The following is a 25,944-nucleotide window of genomic DNA, read 5'->3' as shown; positions in this document are numbered from 1 at the left end:
CCGAAACAGATGAGCTTCACATCTACTCCATAATGGAACTTGCAACAATACATTGTTGTACTGGTCACACGATACCGTGGTTACCGTCGGCCCACCACTGTGACGTCGTTCTTCAGAGGCTACATTACCAGCTACGAACCTTCAACCTTTACCTCCATTTCAATTGAAACCGTTTAACTAACATTTATTTCTAACTTTAATAGGTTTTACCTCCCTTCTTCCCCAGGGGTATGAAAGATTTCCTCATTATTTGTATGTAGGAGTAAAAAAAAAATAAAAAGGAAAAAATAGGAAAGGGAGATGATCGAAAAGGAATGGGGGGGGGGGGAAGAGTAAGCTTTTTTTTTTTTTTTTTTTTTGTGTGTTCAAAGTCGTGCCAATAGCAGCATAGCGACTGCATCCCGCGGCCGCCTCTCTCACAGCGTGGTTTGAAGAGCGGGCGAGGAGTTGGGGATAATTAACTGTTTACGGAGTCATCCATTAGTGGGTATCTTTAAATAGATCGGGTGCTATCCATAAATAGATCAGGAACTTGACAAAATATCTCGACCACGGTCCGAACTAGGTCCAGACCAAACATTGTCTCTGGAACATTGTTAGTTTTTTTTAATCAATTTTATTTTGTTTATTCGAATTGTTTTCTTTTGAATTGAGTACAACAGAGGCACGTGCTTGGAGTTCTATGGATAAATTTATGCTAATTTATGCAAAGTTATCAACTGCAAGAAAGTATATAAGCACAAGAGATAGCTGATTCTCAAGTCTGCTGTGATTTCCACGTGGTAGTCAAGGCCGAGTGATAAGAGTCAACTGTTGATCAGTGTTGTCAACTGTTGATCAGTGTTACCAACTGTAGTGGTCAGAGACACATATTGAGTAGGTGAGTAGGCTGGTACGTTGTCTCACGTAGATTTGTTTCTAACATTCAAGTCTTAGCTTATGTCTCAGTTATAGAACGATACTTTTGTTAGACTGTTTTGTATTTTTGTGTGTTTTTTTAGAATTTAATTATATGCGATGCCTTCTCTTTACGGTGAACTAGTTCCAGAGCTTATTTACTGTACTCTGGGTGGGTGAGCAAAGGTTTGCTATGAACTGTATTAACTAAGACGATGTGTCTTGATAGATTCAACTGCAGCAACAAACTGAATGGCTCATTAAGTTCATTTGTGTACAATATCAAAGTAGCCATCCAATGTAACTTTAAGAATTCCATCCTCAAGTACCCATCCAATGTAACTTTAAGAATTCCACCCTCAAGTACCCATCCAATGTAACTTTAAGAATTCCATCCTGAAACTAGAGTTTGATTATTGAATCTATAAATCTAAATTGAAAGGTAACTTTCGCTTTGCTTTTATTTTTTTAATTTCCTTTTCATTTCATGAAATTATGAGCGCTTAACAACAACAAAAAATCCCTTGTACAACTTATTAATTTTAAATTGCTTCTGGAAAGTCATCATTTTAAAACAAATGATTGCCTAGAGACCCACAGCGCTAATTGCTTCAACGGTTTGCCTATAAACAACTAGACTATAATGCTAATATCCTTAACTGTTTGCCTATAGACAATTAGACTATAAGGCTATTAGCGTAACATTAGAGCTCTCTATTAAAGAATGTATCTTTCTAAAAAGGAGACAGTGGTCGTACACATCTCTTCTGCCCCTTCAAAACGCGCTCAGCACTGTTCAACAAACGCTGTAACTATCTTACACCTGCATCTTCTATGTCTTCTTGTCTTGTGTTTAATGTTCACAAACTCCCATTAAGATAAACTGTACGGGAGGTGAGGACCGTTATCAGGCATGGAGAACAAACTAACATCTAGTAGGATAAGATGTGCATTGCACAGGAGGGCGAACCGGTGTAGAGATTTACAATTCACGCAAAGACACTGCTAGAGCCCGGGGTATAGATTTACAATTCACACTACAATTCACACTAAGACACTGCTAGAGCCCGGGGTATAGATTTACAATTCACACTACAATTCACAATAAGACACTGCTAGAGGCCGGTGTATAGCTTTACAATTCATGATAAGACACTGCTAGAGGCCGGTGTATAGATTTACAATTCACACTAAGACACTGCTAGAGCCCGGGGTATAGCTTTACAATTCATAATAAGACACTGCTAGAGACCGGTGTATAGCTTCACAATTCACACTAAGACACTGCTAGAGGCCGGTGTATAGCTTTACACTTCACACTAAGACACTGCTAGGAGGGACAGGTAAACAGTACGATTCAGCGGACTACAACAGGTACCAGGTGACCTCCCTTGTGTCAGCCTGACTAGACTCCAGCTCCGAGTGTAGTATGTTCTGTCATGTGGTCGTGTCTTTTAGTTCTAGCTACAATTAGTCAAAAGTAGAAACTTAAAAATATATTTTTTAAACACTTCTAAAGGATCACATTATCTAACACTTAAGTGAACCAAACACAAACAGTGCATTGAAAGAAAATACATTCAAACAATGTAAAATGTTTGAGATCCATTGTTCAAAGCAACTATAAGTATTGTACTTCATCTACAACAACTTCGAGTTCATTTCTACATATTCAGGACATGACATCATGCTTATATGGCTTCTCTATTCCAATAGAAAGAGGATGATGTAAAACAATAGGTCTATATAGATTATACAACTATAAGCTTTTATACAGGCATAGAATATCTTTGTAAGCTCACTTTGTAATAAATATCATTATTATTATTTTTTTTTTTTTTGAGGATTCGAATATGTGATTGAGCCTTTTCAAAACAATTACTTTATTTATTCCGAACCGAGGGTCCCGGGTGCGAATCCTGGTGAAGACTGGGATTTTGAACTTCTGAGTCTACCTAGCTCCTGACATTAGTTGGGGAAAAGTAAAGGCGGTTGGTCGTTGTGCTGGCTACATGACACCCTCGTTAGCCGTAGGCCACAAAAACAGATGAACTTTACATCATCTGCCCTATAGACCACAAAGTCTGAAAGTGAAACTAGTTAGGCCAGGTTCACATCTAACTTTACATTCACTTTCACCTATACTTTGATCTGAGGGATCGTTGGGGCACTACACAAGATCCGTTAACCTTCTTTCTCCATTCTTATTTCTCATTTGTCTTTGATATAATTTCATTCGGATGTTATTTCTGAAAATATTGAAGCCTACGGTTTGCGCGCTGGACTGTCGTTCGGATTTATCGACGGTCAAACCCTGCCTGCTCCCATCCCCCGTTGTCCTGCGGGAGGTTTGGACTAGGAAGTAAAGTATCTTCAACTCTGAAGGATTATCTGAATTATGTAAAACATTTTACTTCGGGGGCCGATTTTGAGTTTGTGAGTTTTCTGAGTCTACATAGCTCCTGACATTAGTTGGGGAAAAGTAAAGGCGGTTGGTCGTTGTGCTGGCTACAAAGACTGTCTTTTGTAACCTTGTTTTCTATATCAGTTACACTTAAGCCTATTAATGTCATTTTAAGGTTCTACTACATAGAATACCTAAACTTTTCTTAATTGTTATGGAATAGTTTTTCGTAAACTATGTTTCTAATTAATACACTATTTTATATCCATATGAATGTCTTTTTGGTGTCAACTATAATATTAGCAGTGGGGGGGGGGGGGGTATCTAGGAGTTGGTTTTCCGTGCTGCCTTTAGGCGCTCAGTAAACACAACTCTGCCCGAGTCGGGTGTCGAACCTCGTAGCCAAGCCAAGCCAAGTTCAAGCGCACTTAGCCTCTCGACCACGCTTCCCACCAAAATGTCGTGATGGCAGTAACTCTTCATACTGTCCTGAAGGTCCTAAGCCATAACTCTTGAAAATGTCCTGATGGTCCTAAGCAGTAACTCTTCACACTGTCCTGAAGGTCCTAAGCCATAACTCTTGAAAATGTCCTGATGGTCCTAAGCAGTAACTCTTCATACTGTCCTGATGGTCCAAAGTTAAAATTCTTCCTATTCCCATACCCTGCTATCCTGATGCTCTAAGTTAAATTTCTTCCTGCCGACATACCCCGTTGTCATGAAGGCAGGTAGTTAGTAATTTTCTTCTCGAAGAGGCGTCTGAAGCTAACAACTCAGTCAACCTAAATCAGATTTATTCTCAATGCCTAACAGTTTTGTCCTGTGGCTCCATCCTATCCACGCCATGACTGAACGTGACCACTTACACGTCATCGTCCTAACGGCACAGGTCACGTGATTCCCAGTGCAGTGCGCACCAATGAATGTCATCGACTCCCAGACATCTCACTGTACGTGTGGGAGACTGTACGTGAATGAACACTACCCCAGGGAACAATACCACGACCAGGGATGAGTGGGAGGTATGCACGGCGTCATGCATTGTTAGCAGACGACATGGGAACAAGTCCCACATACTTGGAATGCTCACACACTCATGCTCTGATTTACGACCATCATGGGCTCATTATAAAATGATCCGCTCGCTCTGATACCCCTGGAGGTTGCAAGTCTGTGAGAACTGCCGGCGTCATAGTGCAGAGAGGGCGGAGACGGCGCGGTCCACCCCAGACGACAATTATAAGGCGTTGACCTTTGACTTTTCGTTTATTATTATTTATGACCTTACAGCAAAACAACGCAGACTAGACTAAAAAGTTCTCTCGCACCCGTCAGACACAATTAATGTACAGACAGACAGACACAATTAATGTACAGACAGACATAACAAAGTTGTGTAAAAACAAGACATTCATCTCTACCTTTAAAAAAAAAACCAGTTTTAGCTAACGTCCTTCCTCTCATTGTGACATTTGTTTTGAGCACATTTGTGTTAGGACCATTCATGGCAACACACACACACACACGCACGAAACCAAAAGAAGTCTCATGAGACCTTATGTTTACTTGATAAATTGTCTAGCGAGTGTCTCATGACATTTACCTGCACTTTCTACACAACCAACTGACAACTCCTTTGTTTCTAGTCAATTTGTACACGGTATTATCAGCCAGCTTGAACTAAACGTAGACACTGACAGAGACAAGACTGTTCACTTCTTATTGGACATCTACACCCGAGATTGAATTTTATAATTCTAGAATCGAGTTTCTATTTCTAACGGACTTCATGAAGATTTGTGATTCTAAAAAGATATATAGCGATGAATTAATATAGTTATACGGTGACTGAGGGAGACATACATATATATACAGAGTTTTATTTTGACCCATTACCGAGTGCAGTAATTTTTTGTCGACTTGTAGATCTTCTCCAATGGGTGCAATCATTGCGCGTGCATTAGTCTGTGTTTTGTTACTACTATCTATTTCTCTAACAACCTTGACCTTACCGTCCAACACTTCTTCCAGACCTAGAGCCACACATTCCGGGAAGGAGCAGAAGTCTCGCGCGAGCAACAGCACCTCCATGGCACTGGATCATTTCATTGGGAGATGGCTGGAGGAAAAGAAAGAAAGTTTTGCTTGTCTAGCAGACGCACTTGGTGAGTACTTAGTACTGTACTGTCTAGCAGACGCACTGGGTGAGTACTTAGTCAGGTCTTACACTTTTAGGACAATTCATATCACAAACACTTTTAGGACAATTATTATCTCATTTCACAAACACTTTTAGGACAATTATTATCTCATATCACAAACACTTTTAGGACAATTAGTATCTCATATCACAAACACTTTTAGGACAATTAGTATCTCATATCACAAACACTTTTAGGACAATTAGTATCTCATATCACAAACACTTTTAGGACAATTAGTATCTCATATCACAAACACTTTTAGGACAATTAGTATCTCATATCACAAACACTTTTAGGACAATTAGTATCTCATATCACAAACACTTTTAGGACAATTAGTATCTCATATCACAAACACTTTTAGGACAATTAGTATCTCATATCACAAACACTTTTAGGACAATTAGTATCTCATATCACAAACACTTTTAGGACAATTAGTATCTCATATCACAAACACTTTTAGGACAATTAGTATCTCATATCACAAACACTTTTAGGACAATTAGTATCTCATATCACAAACACTTTTAGGACAATTAGTATCTCATATCGCAAACACTTTTAGGACAATTAGTATCTCATATCACAAACACTTTTAGGACAATGAGTATCTCATATCACAAACACTTTTAGGACAATTAGTATCTCATATCACAAACACTTTTAGGACAATTAGTATCTCATATCACAAACACTTTTAGGACAATGAGTATCTCATATCACAAACACTTTTAGGACAATTAGTATCTCATATCACAAACACTTTTAGGACAATTAGTATCTCATATCACAAACACTTTTAGGACAATGAGTATCTCATATCACAAACACTTTTAGGACAATTAGTATCTCATATCACAAACACTTTTAGGACAATTAGTATCTCATATCACATACAATTTGTTTCATCCAAAAATCAAACCGCATGTTTTAAAAACTTTTTGTTTTCCATCACTGTTTTAGTCGCCATTTTGTTATGCCTCCTCTCCCCTCTCCTGAAATAAAACTTTGTAAAAAGTCTCAAACTTGTGTGGAGTAAGGAAGGGCAGTCGCTCCACAAAGTTTGATGCCAAATCAAAACGTATTTCTACTTCAGCTGTCTTCCAGAAATGTCATGTGACCTTGCTGCTTTTAGTTGAAGTGTCAAACTTTGTAGCTTCTAGAACACAGGCTCTACTATTTCATATGCATTTTCAGCACCAGGTTTCTTTTCTGACTAATGTCATAGTTTTACCAACAGGAAATCCCAGTAACAGCTTTCTATTATCGAAAAAAAAAAAGACATCTTTAGTTATTTAATTGTTGTTATTGTTTGAGCTAGTGTCACCTATCCAATAAGTCACTCAATAAGTCGTCTAACTTTGCATTCTTCTTCTTTGTAACTGTTGTTAGAGTTGATTCAAACACTAATGGAACACTAGCCCCATGGAAACCTCCCCCCAGCAGCATGTCTAAACAAACTGTTATGTTTGGGATTCAAGCGGATGTAAATTTGATACATCCCAATTGCTAGTATCTCAAGGCCGAGCACACCGGGGAAGCTCCCTCATAGTCCTTCCTTAAAACAGCCACTTTAGGAACCATGTGTTGATAGTGACTTCTTGTCTAACTGGAACATCGATGTCTTATATACCGGGATGGTCTTCTATCTGATACTCTGATATTTGGAACATTTTACGTTTGTATATGTATAACAACTATGTGTTGTATATTTGTAACATATTTTAGGGGTACATTTTGACAGAAACTTTTAGCTGAATTGTTGGTTACATGAGTGTAACTGTAACCCTATTGTTCCAGACGCCTGAATAAGTGTTCCACGAACTACTGGAATAATTAACTAGTAAATTAATCTCTCTAAAAAAAATAATCAAAGTGTTCCTCTAAATACTCAGAATGTGTGAAGTGTTGCATTAAGAAAAAACGTGTGTGAAACACTGGTCTATGTGATGGAAGTAGCTAGGCCTGTGCTGGGAGAAATTATTTAGTTGACATGATAGAAAACACTACACATCTAAATGCCGAAAATAAGCAGGAAAAAAAAGTTATAAAATATGTTAAAATAGAAATGGAAGCGTATTTATATTACACATTTCATTCGATCCTAAATTTGTTTTAAAAGGTTTCTTGCTAAGACTGACAAAAGCATAATTCTCCGTGGTTGGTTCGTTGGTCTTCTTCCTGTTGACAATTGCGTCAAAAATGAGTCACTGGTGGTTGATCAGGTCCATAGACATAAATAAATATAGACTGGAAAAAGGAAGTAACTTCATATAACTTGAAATCATGTATATCTATTATATTCGGATTTTCGAATTATGAAAAATTGCTTGTTCTTCACGCTGAGAGATTAAAAAAAAACACTAGTGAAAATATTGTAATACTTATATAGGTTACGGCTGAAATAGATATGAATACTTAACTTTTATACTGCTCATAAATGCTGTATAATAAAGTACACACAATTGCAAGTTACAAATTTTCGTTTCATAAAACTCTTTAATCGGCCAGTCTATATTTATTTATGTCTATGATCAGGTCACAGTTAGATCAAATACTCAAAATGATAACAGCATAATCGAAGCTGTACACCCACGACTGTGTTGATAATCAAATTGTTTTACGACGTTAGTCTTTAAGTACATTTTCCAATAGAGATATCACACAGCTGTTCTAGCAAAGATTGAAGTTATGAAACATCAAACATTAGCTCTTTATTTGGTTGTTATTGTTTGGATATAAATAGATCTAAATATGAAAAGCTCTTAAAGCATTCGAATAAACATAAACAATCACAGCGAGGTTTTTGTATTGTGCTTAAAGTAAGAATATCTGATCACAAACAGGACCTCACTGAGTTGACTGCGTGGCAACTAACAGGATCTCACTGAATGACTGTGTGATTACAAAAAAGGTCCTTACTGAATTGACTGTGTGGTAACAGGACCTCACTGAATGACTGTGTGATTACATAAAGGACCTTACTGATTTGACTTTGTGGAAGCAGGGCCTCACTGAATTAACTTTATAATCACCAAAAGGACCTCGCTGTAACGATCTGACTACTACAATCAGCACCTAACAATGATGAGGAGTCATGGCATAGAATCGAATTGTATAAAAAACGAAATTCTATGAAAGATAATGTGGTTTTGTTTATAATGTAGTTTTGTTTATAATGTAGTTTTGTTTATAATGTAGTTTTGTTTATAATGTAGTTTTGTTTATAATGTAGTTTTGTTTATAATGTAGTTTTGTTTATAATGTAGTTTTGTTTATAATGTAGGTTTGTTTATAATGTAGGTTTGTTTATAATGTAGGTTTGTTTATAATGTAGTGAACCCACATCTTTTTATTATCGTTTTATGTGTAATGTTTCCAAACATCATCCTCAACTTTTAAAAAATAAAAATATATAAATGTATTTGACCTATGGTTTGGGAATCACTCTAACCCAGGTCATCAACTTTACACACTGGGAGGGGGGTGGGTGAACAAATTACTTTCTAAAGGTGAAGTGTAGGTGAAAACAAGGGGCAAAGAAAAGAAGAAGCTACGTCTCTAGAAGAACAAACTTGGAACCAATAGATCCAATAGATAAACATAGAGGTAAACAAAAGGCTGAACCCAAAGTACTATGTGTGGACTGAACAGAGACACTACTTTTTAAAAATCAATTTCGCTCTGTGTAAGTTCAAAGAGCCATCAGCAGAGTCTATCATATATCTTGTTGTGAGCTGTGTGGTATGCAGGGGGGGGGGTTAAGGGTCTCAAACATTTTGTTCTGTTTTGGCTTCCCCCCCCCCCCCCGCTTTTTTTTTTTTTACAACCATAAAATTGTGCGTTTGTGTTTCACGCTAACTCGTTGGCGGCCCCTGCGGGTCATTTATACCTAGTGATACAAACTCACACGCAGTAGGAGACAATTTAGAAACATGAGAATTTTGTCATAACATGAAGTACAAAGTGCATTTGAAAATCTCATTTTAAATAAAAAATATTCATACTCCTGTATCTACAGCATACCTTCGATGAAGTCCAGTAGGGAATCGGCGCCGGAGGCGCCATTATCCCGTTGATGGTTAGAAAGGCTTTTATCCAACCACCAGGCCTGGACATGGGGCTCTTCACCCCTGTCCTGTCTGAGGGCACCCAACGGTAGGCGGCCACATCGGTTGACTGACTGGTAAAACCGGGCCGTGCCGTGTACACAGCGCACCGTAACCGGTCCTGGCCCACTCGCTATAAGTGGCCGGGAACAGCGCTAACTGCGGGGAGCTTGTCTCATATTCCTATACTGTAACCGCCACTTATTCCGTGTAGGGACCGCCACTCCAGCCCACGGGACACTGATGACGGCCCCCTTTGTGGAACGGCGTGGCGGACTTTTTGGACTGGGTTGCAGGTTACTTGTTCCATCCCCACCCCGAGTGAGATAAAAAAAACAAAAGCTCACCCAGGGAGATCTGCTAGAAGGCCTGGTTCGCTACTCGTTCTTAGCCTGTCCAGATCCACCTCTGGATGTTTCCACCGGAGGGCCACGCTGAGGCGACGGGTAGCTGGAAATCCTCCGGTCTACAGCATACAGACTTTCTCAAACAAAAGCAAGGATACGCCTCTAGTAGACCAGTTGTAGATGTTTGACAATTTACACGTGTTAACTCACGTGACGATGATTTAAATTTAGTTACATTTTTTTTAGATTAAGAAAAAAATCAAATAAAAAAATCAGTAGGCTACATTTTCTGGCCAGCCAATCAGGTTGATTTGTTTTGTTGGAAACATTTACAAGACTTCAACAAGGAAAAGGAGCCTTACAAGGGAAAGATTTTTTTTTTAATAAGTGGATGGAAAGCGCTTTGAAAGAGAGAGAGAGAGAGATATAAGAGATAGTGAGAGAAAAACAGAGAGAGAGAGAGAGAGAGAGAGTTGGAGAAGAAGAGAGAAGGAAAGAAAGAGAAAAGAGAAAGAAAAAGTTGGAGAGAAAATAAAACTTACATAGAAGAAGAGTTAGAGAAATCCATGATAAAAGAGAGAGAGAGACAGAGACAGAGAGAAAAAAGAAAAATGAGAGGAATAGAAAGCGAGTGACAGGAAGAAAGAGAGAGACAGGAAGAAAGAGAGAGAGAGGAAAAGAAAAGATGAAGAAAAGAAAACAAAAAGAAAGAAAATGAGGGAGAAAATAAAAGTGATAGAGACCAAGAAAAGAGAGAGAATGAAAAAAGAAAAAGTGATAGAGAGACCAAGAAAAGAGAGAGAATGAAAAAAGAAAAAAGTGATAGAGAGTATGAAAAAGAGAGAAAGAGAAAGTGAGACAGGGAGAGAAGGAGAAAGAAAGAGAGAGATAGAAGGAAGATAAAACAAAAAAAAAACCAATAAAGAGTGGAAACACAAAGAGAGAGAGAGAAAGAAATAGGTTATGAACAAGTTTCATCATTTTAGAAAAGACTCAACCCTAGATTACTCTGATCAAAAGTTTAATTTCTCTAACGCCCAAACTAATAATCTTTCTAGTAGGTGCTTTATTTCCCTGGACAAAGAAGAAACACCGCAATTTCCGGCGTGACCTACTCAACATAACGTGACCTAACTGGACAGACTCAACAAAATCTAAACTTATTGGACAGACTCAACAAACCTGACCTAACTGGGCAGACTTAGCATATCGTGACCTTATGAAACAGACCTAACATATCCTGACCTAATTTAACCGACTCAACTAATCCTGAGCTAGATATTTTCAAAGGACTTTGTATCTGATACCTCGTACTGTTGTATCCACCTCTTTAGAGAACAGACTAACGAAAGCCTATTATTCTACTGAGTGTGTTCTATACATGTAGGAAACATTCATCACAAGCAATCTTTGGGTGTATCAACGACCAACTGCTTCTACTTTCCCCAACTCAAGCCAGGTACCCATTTATGTTGGGTGGACTGGACTCAGGGGCGCCTTAAAAATCCCGAAGTTTAAAATCCCAGACTCGACCGAGATTCTAACCCAAGACCCCAGATAAACCAAGAGGTTCTAACCCAGGACCCCAGATAAACCAAGAGATTCTAACCCAGGACCCCAGATAAACCAAGAGATTCTAACCCAGGACCCCAGATAAACCAAGCACTTAACCACTCAACCACCACGCTCCCAGTCGATTATTTACTAGAAATTAATGATTTTTTGTATACCAGCAAGGGAAAGTAATTCTTAAGCCACTGATGTGGCTAAATATGTAGGGTTTAATCCCTTTAGATAGTTGTATTATTTCTCCCGCACCTTTTCTCGAATCAAGTTAAAACTAAACATGAATCAATTAAAAATAAGACAATTAGTCATTTTTAGCGGCTCCCGAAAGGGAAAAGACGCTATTAGTTTTGTGTGGCCTGTCTTTCCGTCCGTCCGTCTTTCCGTGCGTCCGTTCGTCCCGTTTAGATCTCAGAAACTAGAAGAGAAAACGAAAATCGGACATCATGATATTTTAGATCATTCAAAGTTCTGATGGTACGGCTAATTTTTTCTTTTCCGAAAATGAACCATCTAATTTTAAAAATTATCTATACAAGCAGATTTTTCAAAATCTTACACCAATTTTCGATGAAAAACTTCAGGGGAGGTAACTTTTTTAAAAATTATAATGATTTATCTTATTTTTTAAAATCATTGTTATCTTCATTTTTTGATTTAGGGTTTCAGAGGCTCAAAGCCTCCCTTACGAAAGCCCTGGACAAAAATTGTATGGTAGTCCCCACAACGCACGTATGTCACCATATAGGCCAAGAGCTGGTGGCTTCCCAGACTCGTCACGACTGATTTTTGTTGTTTTCTCCATGCTGCGGGGCAAACTATGAGCCAACGGGACAATGGCCTAGCCTGGTTCTTTTCACAATAAATTAAACAATGTCAAGGACGCTAAATTGAACGTCTCTGTTGCCAACTAAATACAACGACTCGGCCTATAATTTTCCTAATATCTCAATGTCTGGCTGTGGATCTAGTGCTTCATCCATTCTGGAAATGAGTGCTACACAGAATAATCTGTTTGAAAAGTTCATTCTGCGGTACTAAAAAGTCCAGACAAATGTATCACATACCTTATAGCTTAGCGACACTTTTTTTGTACACCGGAGACTCCAACAAGCTAGTTATATATAGTCTTTCCGCCATGGATGTACATCTCCAATAATAGTTTGTTCAGGCTTCCACCTTGTGGAGCCTGGTCAAGGCACCCTATGTGCTCCACCTTGTGGAGCCTGGTCAAGGCACCTTATGTGCTCCACCTTGTGGAGCCTGGTCAAGGCACCTTATGTGCTCCACCTTGTGGAGGGCTGGTCAGGGCACCTTATGTGCTCCACCTTGTGGAGGCCTGGTCAGGGCATCTTATGTGCTACCTTTATCTTGGAAGTTTTACTTCGAGGTAGAAACTTTAAATAAAGTGTTTAGTTTAGTTCTGTTGTCAGGAAACTACAAACACTGACTTATTATCACGTTTTTCGCTATAAATTTACTATCTAAATGTAGATATATCTACTGCCAGATAAACTTCATATTTTAAACAGAATGATAACTCGAGTTCAGATCAGATTGCAATTTATTCTAATCTCGACCATTGAAAGTGGATAAAAATAATGCCACGAGTGTATTCTCCAAACTGTTTCCTAATGCCAAACATCTTCATTTCTCTTCTTCTAAGTACTTGAACCCTTTTCCTCAGACGTTAATTGAGATTTTTGTCAAAAATTGTTGAAGGTTTTTCAGACATATACAAACGAGTCTTACGCAAGGACTACGGGAAATAGAGTTACCTGGAAAATGTGCAAAAATCTGGCTAATGAAAGACAGATGTATTAAGCTTGTGGAATAATGGAAAGCTTTGTACATTAACCAAGACTGGAACAGGGAACTGGGGGGTGGGGGGTAAGGTAGGAGCTGTGACCTATGCAGTTTTTGTGCTGTACAAGTTAGTATAATTGTAGACAAAACTCCGTGATATATGGTTACATGTGTCCCAGAGTTTCTGTTATGTCTCAGAGCCTGTGTTACGTTTCAGGGTGTGTGTGTTACGTCCTAGAGTCAGTGGTACGTCTCAGTGTGTGTGTAATGAATCAGTGTGTGTGTGTGCGTGTCTATGTATGACAAAGGATTTTCCATTATTTCTACCCTGAGAGTGCATCCTGGGATATTTCCTGTGTTTGAAAGCAATGTCTGACGGTACTTTTGTCGCCTACTTAGTCTTTCTTTTCATCTGTCCTTTACATCTCATTTTTTTAAACCTGAAGATGACTATGAATGTTCAATTACATCCAAAGTACGACCAGGTTGTCACAATTAAGTTTGGCCTTATATATGCTACCACATATACACTAAGCTTGAATTCATAAATATTTAAATAACTAGCTTAAAATCACACCATATTTAAAGAAGCCGAATGAATTGGTAGCAACTAAGATATCAGAGATAGGTAGCACAGCTGCCTCTGTGTATACACAATTTTACACCAGAAACTTTTTTGGTTTCATTTCAATTTTTGGATCATTGTCTCCTCACCACAACACGACATATCGATACTGCTTTGATATTGGAATAATAAAAGTATTATTTATTAGGCAATTGACACTAACAAGCATAATACCAAAAATACTTTAAGCTTATCTAAGGAGAAAAACTCCACACTTACAGCCATATGTCTCAATACTGTAATATTTTATTCCCTTTTGCTCTAAAACAAAAGTAATTAATTACCACTGTTAAGTTAATAATTGTTTTTTTTGTTCGATTGATTCTAGTTTTGTTCGATTGATTCCAGTTTTGTTCGATTGATTCTAGTTTTGTTCGATTGATTCTAGTTTTGTTCGATTGATTCTAGTTTTGTTCGATTGATTCTAGTTTTGTTCGATTGATTCTAGTTTTGTTCGATTGATTCTAGTTTTGTTCGATTGATTCTTGTTTTGTTCGGAAGAATGAAATGTGCAAAGTTTCAACTTGATCCTAGACTGGGAATAAGAGAAATAACGTGTACAAAATCTGTACTAGAAAGACAAAGAGACAGAGTGAGTTGATATACACTTTGTAGAAATAGACTGGCCTTCATGACCGTAGCACCTATTGGTTCAGTCATTTTAGGATAGGTTTCTCCATAGGTTATTACAGGGCCGGTCCTACAGGTTGCGGGGCCCTATGCGAAACGGATGGATCGGGGCCTAATTTGGGTTGTGATAAGGATAATAAGTGAAAATTAAGATTTTGTATTAGAAAATAAATTTGTCCTTGCATTTTATTCATACTTTACTAATTGCAAAATCATTGTCAAATTAACTTTACAACCCATCTACAGTAGATAGTAGTTTTCCAACAAAAAGCCGATAAACATTCAGATCTGTCTTTTAGACTTACTATCGACTCGCAAAATATCGCTTTTTTTTTTTTTTTATAAGAGGTCGAGATAGATTTATATCTATATTTGTATGCTAGTGACTATTGAAGTAAATTAAGTTCTTGTTTTGGTTAAAATTCGGCTTATTATCACAATTTATTAAATGAAAGCTGACAATGCCTTTTTCTTTTTATCGCGAGTAGGATTGGCGTTTTCCATATTGAATGACACATCGAAATGACAATTTTGTCTGTTTTAAGATTCGCATCAGTTTTCAGAAGATTTTAATAATCTCGTGACATTTTCATGACTTTTTCTTATATTTTATAATTTCAGGAGAATTCCAGGAACCCTTTAATAATTTAAACCTAGAATTCGCATCGCGCTGGGCCTATGAAAGCGCGGGGCCCACTGCGGCCGCATAGGTTTCAGTGGCTTAAGACCGGCCCTGGGTTACTAACAACTACATAAAACGAATTAGGCTATAATTTTCCAAATATCTTAATGTCTTGCAGTTGATCTAGAGCTTCATTTATTGTGTGCTACAAAAAATAAGCTCTTAGAATATATCATACCACGATACTAAAAAGTCCACTGTGGAACCTATTTGTTCAGTCGTTTTAGGATAATAGGTTTCTCCATACAAATATTGTCTTCAAATGAAAATATTAAAAAATGACATTCTTATTCTATAGGGCCCAATAATTAATTAATTAATGTTTATATTCAACATTTGTTTTAGAAGCTCTCAGCCCAAACCTTACCGCAGGTAGCCTGCGATTATCTATTCTAAGAAAGTGTTTCCGTACATTCGCAGACTAAATCTATCCCAACCTGTGATCGGAGTTGTAGCTCTACAGAGGCGGTTGACCTGGTCTCCACATGCAAAGTGTGTTGTTAGTAAACTATGCATGCTATGTCTGCCAATTAAATGGCACTATGCAAGGAATGCCCTGGTAGCTACACTCAGTCTGCTGGAGGAAACATTGCTGCTGTACATGTTCAGGGGGAGGCAATTAGAATGTCTCCTAGCTAAAGTGGTTTAACCACTGTGTTGAGTTTTGTGCTTCATTGTAGTCCACTAAATAGCTTGACCCTATGGAAGTGAATCAGTGAAGTACACAAACGATTTATTGTCATTAAAAACAATTCTCGTGTAACTGATGAGCCTATTAAACATGAGCCTATTAAACATTATTAAACTATTAAACGATACGATGGAAAACTTTAGAACATGACATGGAATTGAATTCTGGTTATTTGTGGTCAATCCTTTTACTGCGAAATAGTATTGTTTCAGTCTGGCATACTTGTACAGGTCACCCTTTAACGTTTATACATTATGTATCGTTATGATAATACCTTGCATTTGTCGATTATGTATTGTTACGTTTATACTTACTGTTTATGCGTTACGATTATACCTGAGACCCTTTTGATATTATACGTGTTAGTAATTAAGTTACAAGCCTGACAATCTATCTCTAGTAATCTGTGCAATGCAGTGATTGGCTGGCTCAGGCAGTTAGCTTTAAATGCATTATCATTATATGTTAAGTTATCATCCCCTTTTAATGGTGCTACTCATGTTGTTTCCATTTTCTTAGACTTATTGTTATCCTTAGATATGACATTGTTATGTATTCCCTCTGTAGCTGTCTGCTTACTTTTTGGGTTAGGTGTTTAATTTTAATATACTTTTTATAAACTCTTTCTGTTTAACTACTGTTGAGTTTCTTTAAATTTTCTATATAGGTTTTTTTTTTCTGTTTGCAAAGATTCTAAAATTCAGTATTAAACCAGCATTTATTTACTTTGTTGAATGAGTATTTAATTGGTATATGATTTTCTATAATGTTTCTAAGATAGCCTTGAATGCACTTCCAGAGGTCCTCGACTGGTTGCTTAATGTCTTCTTATGCACTTCCAGAGGTCCTCGACTGGTTGCTTAATGTCTTCTTATGCACTTCCAGAGGTCCTCGACTGGTTGCTTAATGTCTTCTTATGCACTTCCAAAGGTCCTCAACTGGTTGCTTAGTGTCTTCTTATGCACTTCACAAACGTTAATGGCCCAAAACGTTTTGTATCTCACACATTCATGCTTTTTAAAATGCTTAGAAAACCTGTTTGAAAAAAAAAAAAAACTAAATTTAAATTATAAAAATGCGTAAATTTTAATTATAACGTGGCCTTACTTTTATTCTATATTTTACCAAGAAAATATATTTTCTCCTTTGGCTGGTTTCTGTTACAAGGTTAACATAACATTCTGTCTGGGTCGTCAGAGCCACTAAGCCAATAATAAGTTCTGTATGGCAGACGTTCATTTTACGACATGCTTTAAACTAACGTACCTATTTGTGGCGCATCACTTCTAATTGGCTCTGACAAGCTCGAGGCTGAAAAAAAAAATGAAGAAGAAAATTTAGTGACGTCAAGAGTTGGAAGTAAAGCGAGGTTCTACTCGACGCCATGTTCAGGTTTCTCAGGATCACTAGCTGTTATTGTAGGTTCAACTTTTTTGTCTTAGATTAACGTCTACTCTAAATAGTGTGACACGAAGCTTTAGTACATTTCTCATCTATTATGTTTTGATTATCGTTATAGAAAATTGTTTCTCAATAACATCCAGTAATGTTTTTCTAGAAGTGTACTACAGGTCATCCTGAGTTCTTGTACAACAGGTCATCCTGAGTTCTGGTACAACAGGTCATCCTGAGTTCTTGTACAACAGGTCATCTTGAGTTCTTGTACAACAGGTCATCCTGAGTTCTTGTACAACAGGTCATCCTGAGTTCTGGTACTACAGGTCATCCTGAGTTCTGGTACAACAGGTCATCCTGAGTTGTTGTACAAAAGGTCATCCTGAGTTCTTGTACAAAAGGTCATCTGTCACGTTTAAGAGGTCACAGAGGTCAGGTAATATGTCACGCTGTATCCTAGAACACTTCATCTCTTCGTTGTATAAGCTTTATACAAACAAGTCACGTTTTGTGTTGTTTGTAATTCTTATATGCCGGTGTTTGATGTAATGATTCAAAAACATTTTGTGGATGAAATTTGGCCAATGAACAGAGCATTGCCTACCACTACCTTGTGTCATTCAAACACAATTTAAACTCTACTCTACTATTTAGCTCCACTCGTTGTTCTACAACTTTACAAAAATAGTTTTATTTTCAACATTCTTAAAACTTTCAACGTTAAATTTAAATGTCGAGCTTCACCTCAACTCTTGGAACAACACATTGGCTGGAAGTGTCATTTTATGGTACGTCAGTCTGTCAGTCACAGAGAATTGAACAAAAAAAACAAAACAAAAACAAAAAAACTTCAGACTTTTATAAATCAACTTTTAGAGGAGCACATGATGTCACAACAAACATTTGGTTTTGTCTGTCCATTGAACATGTTGAAGATAGAAATGTTCAAAGTGAAGTGTTTGTAAGGACGTAGAAATGTTCAAATTGAAGTGTTTGTAAGGACGTAGAAATGTTCAAATTGAAGTGTTTGTAAGGACGTAGAAATGTTCAAAGTGAAGTGTTTGTAAGGACGTAGAAATGTTCAAATTGAAGTGTTTGTAAGGACGTAGAAATGTTCAGGGAAGTGTTTGTAAGGACGTAGAAATGTTCAAAGTGAAGTGTTTGTAAGGACGTAGAAATGTTCAAATTGAAGTGTTTGTAAGGACGTAGAAATGTTCAAAGTGAAGTGTTTGTAAGGACGTAGAAATGTTCAAAGTGAAGTGTTTGTAAGGACGTAGAAATGTTCAAATTGAAGTGTTTGTAAGGACGTAGAAATGTTCAAAGTGAAGTGTTTGTAATAATGTAGAAATGTTCAAAGTGAAGTGTTTGTAATGACGTAGAAATGTTCAAAGTGAAGTGTTTGTAATAACGTAGAAATGTTCAAAGTGAAGTGTTTGTAAGGACGTAGAAATGTTCAAAGTGAAGTGTTTGTAAGGACGTAGAAATGTTCAAAGTGAAGTGTTTGTAAGGACGTAGAAATGTTCAAAATGAAGTGTTTGTAAGGACGTAGAAATGTTCAAAGTGAAGTGTTTGTAAGCACGTAGAAATGTTCAAAGTGAAGTGTTTGTAATGACGTACAATGTCAACAATGTAAAACTAAACACTTGAACTAATTCTAAACAGCGAGTGTGTCATGTAGAGATCATAGAAGTTTACAAAACTCGTAACGAAGAAGTGGATAAAATTGTAATTCTGAAAGAAACATGTTGCCCCCCCCCCCACCCACATACATAACATGTTTTGTGAGGCGGTGCTGTCTAAATGAAATTCGTAAGAATCATAGACCAGAAATGAATATCCATAATGTAATGCGTTAACAAAAAAAATTCCGCTTCGGGGCCCCCCTTCGAGTGGGTCCTGAACACGTCAAGTCATTCATGTGTTTTACAGATCATCCTCAGTCCATTAGAATGGATCTCTATCTCTCTGTCTCTTTCTCTCTCTCTGTCAGAGAAATGTTTTACAAATCTAGATATTCGTTGCGTCATTGGGAATTCCCTGATTGGTCAAACAGAAAGAAAGCGGACGTTGAACACATCTGCGCATGTCAATGTGGATGTAGACATTTGATCTATAGATGAAATCTTCGGCTGATCAGTTACACAAATAAGAACATGTATCTGGGTATAAATAAACATTGGATACACAGGGAAGACAAGAACATTGGAGTTCGTCTCCCACAATTCCTCTTTCTTCAAAGAAAAAAAAAAAGGTGCAGGTCTAGAAGGAAAAAATAAAAAGCACGTTCTCTTTATTATTTTGCTGCTTTTTTTTTTTTTTAGTTTTTTTTTTTTGTTTAGTTTTCGAAGGGAGAGAAATGATGTCTGGGTATCTCTGTGGTAGTGTTACCGCCCCTTGCTGGAGGTGGAAGTGACACAAACGGGAATGCAGGCGAAGGGAAAGATGCAGAAAGAGGGTCAGAGAGGAGGGGGGCGGGGGTAGAGATGACTGGGTGTGAGTTATAGACTGTGACCCTGTGGTGTACTCACGCTGTTGTAACTAGTGCAATAAAACACGACGTGTGAGTGAGTAATGTTCACACGGGGGGGGGGGGGGGTGTGAACTGAAGATTGACTTGAACTGAAGACTGAAAGGAATTTTGTTTTTTTTTTCTCTCACACTTTAAAAGTTGAGATAATCTGAAACCTATTTAATTACCCACTTGTGTGCTTATCTAAAGAACTCGCTCCTCTTTTTGACCAATACACACTAGTACACCATCTCAATATTTAGAAACGATAATCTTGCAAACTTCAAAGGGAAATAATTCTTAGAACAATCTGCAATTTTGTCCTCAGAGATATACTATTCTGTACACAACTTTACACAGTATATATTTTACAGAAAATTTGAGTTACTTTGATCTTCTCTTTGCAATACACTGAGATCTTTGGTCAAGAGATAGAGCACGGAGTTCGAGAATATCGAAGCAGGGTTCAAAATCAACTTTTAATTATTTCACTCCCCCCCCCCCAAAAAGAAATCTTATGTATTGTCTGAACTAATGATCCTATGTACAAAGTACTACGAATATACACTGTTTGTGTTCATGTGTCTGGCGACTGCTATTCGGGCTTACTAGTGAGTTAACTGTTGAGAGTTGACAATTGTCAAACGTTAGGACGTCTCTTGACATACCTAGGACATAATAGGAGACTTGTGAAGCGTCGAGGTTTTGAACTGTGGACATCCCGTTCGTTGTCCAATATTTCTACAGGAAAATTTTTAGGACTACATCCAGTTCCCCAAAAACGGTGGATCATTGTGGTAGCCACGTGACACCCTCGTTATCACTGAGAGAAACAAGTGGACCTTACATGATGTGACCTATGAACCAGCAGCGAACTTCCACTAACAACCTGTAACCTAACACTCAACTTTTGTTTGTGTTTAGACTTTGATGTGTTGATGTTTATCCAGCACGCTAATACAAATATATGCTCAGTAAATTAGAGTCAGCTCCCTTTCTTCACGTGTCTTTAAGTGGCTCCCCCACTAAACCCTGACCTTTGTAATACATCCCCAAACAGCTCCATCTTAAAGTAACGGAGTTGTTCAAAGTAAAGAGGAAAAACAGGGGAAATAACTCCGCCCAAAATCTCAGATGCAGTTCCTTAGAACAAGGGCTATCACCGAGTGAAGGCAGGAAGAGCAGACGATATCCCCCCCCTTTTTTTTTTTTTTTTTTGGTTTCTGAAAAGAGAAATTTCTGAAGCTATGGGTCGCCAAGTGCTACACTGACTTAGCCGACTGTTGTAATAGGTTAAACGATATCTTATGCTTATGATGATGTTTTGATAATACGCAATAAATAACGAGGGATGTAGAGAGACTGAGCGACGACTAATATTTATTCAATCTCTAAACAATGCACCGACTAGACATGCACCACAAAGTATGTGCGGGGATGTTGGCCGTAAAGTCAATGATCAAAGCATGCGTGCAGCTAAAAGCTTTGAAAAACGAAATTACCAGAGAATTGACGGGACCGGCTAGTTCTAGCAGTGCAGAATTGATCTATAGGCTAGACCAGAAAGAGCATTGAGCTCTATCTAACTTTCTTGATGGCTGCCGACAACGTCCAAACTTATTATGAATAATAATGATTTTACGTTTGTATGTCTTTCACTATAGATATAATATCTTTTAGTTGTATATCAGTTTATCTAGGTATTTTAAAATCGTATTTGGCAATGACATAAAATATCTATATTTATTGAAGTCTCCAAATCTCAAATCGCTTAGGGCGTTATCAAGTCTATATCCGTCCCTTATTTATAGTCTTACTAAACAAAACCCTCAGAGGTTGAGTTTTAAAATAAACGATTCCTTCAGGTTCAACATGTTTTAGATGGAGGTGGAGGGTGTAAGACAAATAATAGAAAAGCGTTAGCCTCCTTCAGTCGTAAGACGGCTATGTCTCGTGGAGCAGTACTTCTGTCTTGTGGCTAGAGAGCCCTATAGAGGCCTATTCTAACGATTGGTCTCGTATATATCCCTTTGGTATATGCTATTGGACCAGTTTTATTGAACGTAGACTTCAAGAACAGTTCTTCGATGTTTGCTTGGAGAATGAAGGTGCTGCCGCCATGCTGGAAAGTAAATGAAACCAGAGTTCAAATCCTAGGATGTTATTGTTCTCATTTTACAAGTAGGAGTAAAGGACTCCATTAGTTTTACTGGCCACACGACATCCTCGTCAACTGGAAACTGTTGAAAGAGTTGAAGTGAGCTTTTGAAATGTAATGAATTTAAAAAATACTAAACCTTTTCAACATTGCCTTTCACTACAATCAATGTTTGTTAGTTCTATTTTCTTATCTCCACGTATCATCTTATTTATTTATCTTCTATCAAACTTAATTGTTGTTTTATTAAAATCGTATTCCGAGTATTCAAATAACGAAATGAACGAGACCGAATCGATAGCCAGGGAGTTTGTTTTGGTCTCAACAATAGTGTCACTGATTGATTGGTGCGTTTGAATGACTGCATGACGCTAGTAGTTCTGAGACGCGTGTTCATTGTCATTGACTCAATGCTGCTCGCCAATATCTGGTCATAGCTTAAGCAAATAGAAATAATGTTTATATAGGACTATTATAGCACATAGGAGTATGTATATCCTATTGATATGGTAGCCTGCATTCCATTATTATATTGTTACTTATTTTATTTTATAAAAAATGAAGGATAGGTCTAATATTTCTAGAATATTTTTATCCAACATTTTTATTTAATTTTACAATAATAATAATAAGGCTTGTCTTCGTGTCCGAAGATTAATGAGGAATGTAGTATTTCCCGTGGCTGCGCAGCCCCAGCTGTGACCTACATATTTTGTCACACCTAGCGCAGGCATAACCCTTGTCGCCGGTGGTCGATTTAGATTTTCGTTTCGCCGTCTTCAGCAGTGGATTTTCTTTTGGTCTCAAATGTACATCCCGCGGTCTTAGTGAGTGACCTACAGCTGTCTCGTTCTGAAGCCGCCGGCAACCGGGTGATGTCTTCTATGTCAGTTAAAAGCAAGTTGGCGCCTAAGCTGGTCTTTCAGTGGGGCACCCTCCGTTACGTGATACGTCGACCACCTTTCAGCTCACAAAAAAAAACCTGCCTTTGGCATACGTTATTCCCCCTTACGTTATTTAAAAAAAAAAATAGTTCACACAATCGAAGTTCAATTCAATGCTAGCTAGATAAATCTTAAAACTCCACATCTATTAACAATGTTTAGTAAGAAATGCTATGGAGCAAGTTTGTTTTTTTGAGATTATCTCCCTTGGTTTCAGCATGGCTTTAAAGATGGCGATATCATCACAAAGGAAACCTTTTCAAAGAGACGCATCCAACGAACACTTTAAAGATGACTTCCAAATGTAATGGCGTAGGAATACGGTGAACTGGTCTTTTTAGAAATGCCAAAAAATAACAACTAAATATTACTTAGATTTGAAAAAACGAAAATCCCAAGATTACTAATTTTTTTATACAATTCATATTCTTGCATTTAAGTATTGTTTTTTAAGGAAATGAGAACATATTGACTTTTAAATTGTTGAAATTAGGCCTATACTATTGCACCTTTTAAACTCACAACACAACACGACGCATCTGAGCACAGCCTAACTTAACACAGTAGAGCCCTACCCAACACTACACTATATACACAACAATTCACTGCACAACACATCAGAACACAACACTGCACAGCACATCAGAACACAACACTGCACAACACATCGGAACACAACACTGCACAGCACATCAGAACACAACACTGCACAACACATCGGAACACAACACTGCACAGCATATCAGAACACAACACTGCACAGCACATCAAAACACAACACTGCACAACACATCGGAACACAACACTGCACAGCACATCAGAACACAACACTGCACAGCACATCAGAACACAACACTGCACAGCACATCAGAACACAACACTGCACAGCACATCAGAACACAACACTGCACAGCACATCATAACACAACACTGCACAGCACATCATAACACAACACTGCACAGCACATAAGAACACAACACTGCACAGCACATCAAAACACAACACTGCACAACACATCAGAACACAACATTGCACAGCACATCAGAACACAACACTTCATAGCACATCAGAACACAACACTGCACAGCACATAAGAACACAACACTGCACAGCACATCAGAACACAACACTGCACAGCACATCAAAACACAACACTGCACAACACATCGGAACACAACACTGCACAGCACATCAGAACACAACACTTCACAGCACATCAGAACACAACACTGCACAGCACATCAGAACACAACACTGCAAAACACATCGGAACACAACACTGCACAGCACATCAGAACACAACACTGCACAACACATCGGTACACAATACTGCACAACACATCGGAACTCAATACTGCACAACACATCAAAACACAACACTGCACAACACATCGGAACACAACACTGCACAGCACATCAGAACACAACACTGCACAGCACATCAGAACACAACACTGCACAGCACATCAGAACACAACACTGCACAGCACATCAGAACACAACACTGCACAGCACATCATAACACAACACTGCACAGCACATAAGAACACAACACTGCACAGCACATCAAAACACAACACTGCACAACACATCAGAACACAACACTGCACAGCACATCAGAACACAACACTTCATAGCACATCAGAACACAACACTGCACAGCACATAAGAACACAACACTGCACAGCACATCAGAACACAACACTGCACAGCACATCAAAACACAACACTGCACAACACATCGGAACACAACACTGCACAGCACATCAGAACACAACACTTCACAGCACATCAGAACACAACACTGCACAGCACATCAGAACACAACACTGCAAAACACATCGGAACACAACACTGCACAACACATCGGTACACAATACTGCACAACACATCGGAACTCAATACTGCACAACACATCAGAACACAACACTGCACAGCACATCAGAACACAACACTGCACAACACATCGGAACACAACACTGCACAACACATCAGAACACAACACTGCACAACACATCAGACACAACACTGCACAACACATCAGAACACAACACTGCATAACACATCAGAACACAACACTGTACAACACATCAGAACACAACACTGCACAACACATCAGAACACAACACTGCACAGCACATCAGAACACAACACAACACAACAACAGAACGTATGTATTTTACCTTCTTCCTCGTTAAATAATTACAAAATTAAAAAAAAAACTTTTTTTAATGAAATCTTGACTTCTGTTTGGAAGTTGAAGCAAATGTTTTAGACTTTGATAGCCGAATATATCAAACACTCAGTAATGGAAAGTTTTACTTTAACAATTGTGTGTGAATTCTGACTGGGTTCTATGGGCTTGGCAGTCTTGGCTACAACTATACCTATAAAGGATTTATGGAAATAATGTTTTGATGGTATTAGAGAGAACCCCTGGGGATAGTTCTAAAACAGTTCTAAAAGAAATACAGCCGACCTAGCTACTGAGGACTAACCCTAACCCTATATCTGAACTTCTCAACCACTGAAGGGTGTATATGCATTTATTCAGATGTTTTGATTTAGTGCCGATGTCAATTTTGTATGTGTGCAATTTTTTTAAAAGTTTGTTTTTTCGTGTGATTCATGAGCACAGAGCCAAAAAAAAACAACAAAAAAACATGACAACTCTTTATTTCAAGAAACTTGTTAGCACTTTACTTCTCTTGCAATAAACTTGTTAGCACTTTACTTCTCTTACAAGAAACATGTTAGCACTTTACTTCTCTTACATGAAACATGTTAGCACTTTACTTCTCTTACATGAAACATGTTAGCACTTTACTTCTCTTACATGAAACATGTTAGCACTTTACTTCTCTTGCATGAAACGTGTTAGCACTTTACTTCTCTTGCATGAAACGTGTTAGCACTTTACTTCTCTTACATGAAACGTGTTTGCACTTTACTTCTCTTACATGAAACATGTTA

The 25,944-nt window shown here is 37.9% G+C and overlaps 1 protein-coding gene across 3 annotated transcripts in view; it reads left to right on the top strand.

Annotated features, from left to right (window-relative positions):
• Positions 1-412: 412 nt before the first annotated feature.
• LOC106074983 (fatty acid-binding protein, heart-like) overlaps positions 413-25,944 on the top strand; it is an 80,019-nt gene continuing 54,487 nt past the window's right edge. Inside the window, exons 1-2 of one of the 3 annotated variants that reach the window (XM_056040462.1) lie at positions 413-892; positions 5,333-5,466. In XM_056040462.1, the coding sequence (XP_055896437.1) occupies positions 5,391-5,466 (76 nt within the window). In that variant the 5' untranslated portion in view covers positions 413-892; positions 5,333-5,390. Of the gene's footprint in view, positions 893-4,850; positions 5,467-25,944 lie in introns of those variants that run through there. The other 2 variants (XM_056040461.1, XM_056040460.1) reach the window with 2 other exon arrangements.

The sequence above is a fragment of the Biomphalaria glabrata genome, chromosome 9, assembly GCF_947242115.1.
Source record: "Biomphalaria glabrata chromosome 9, xgBioGlab47.1, whole genome shotgun sequence".
NCBI lineage: Eukaryota > Metazoa > Mollusca > Gastropoda > Planorbidae > Biomphalaria > Biomphalaria glabrata.
The sequence above is the reverse complement of the archived record's forward strand: the minus strand, read 5'-3'. Positions and strand labels throughout refer to the sequence as shown.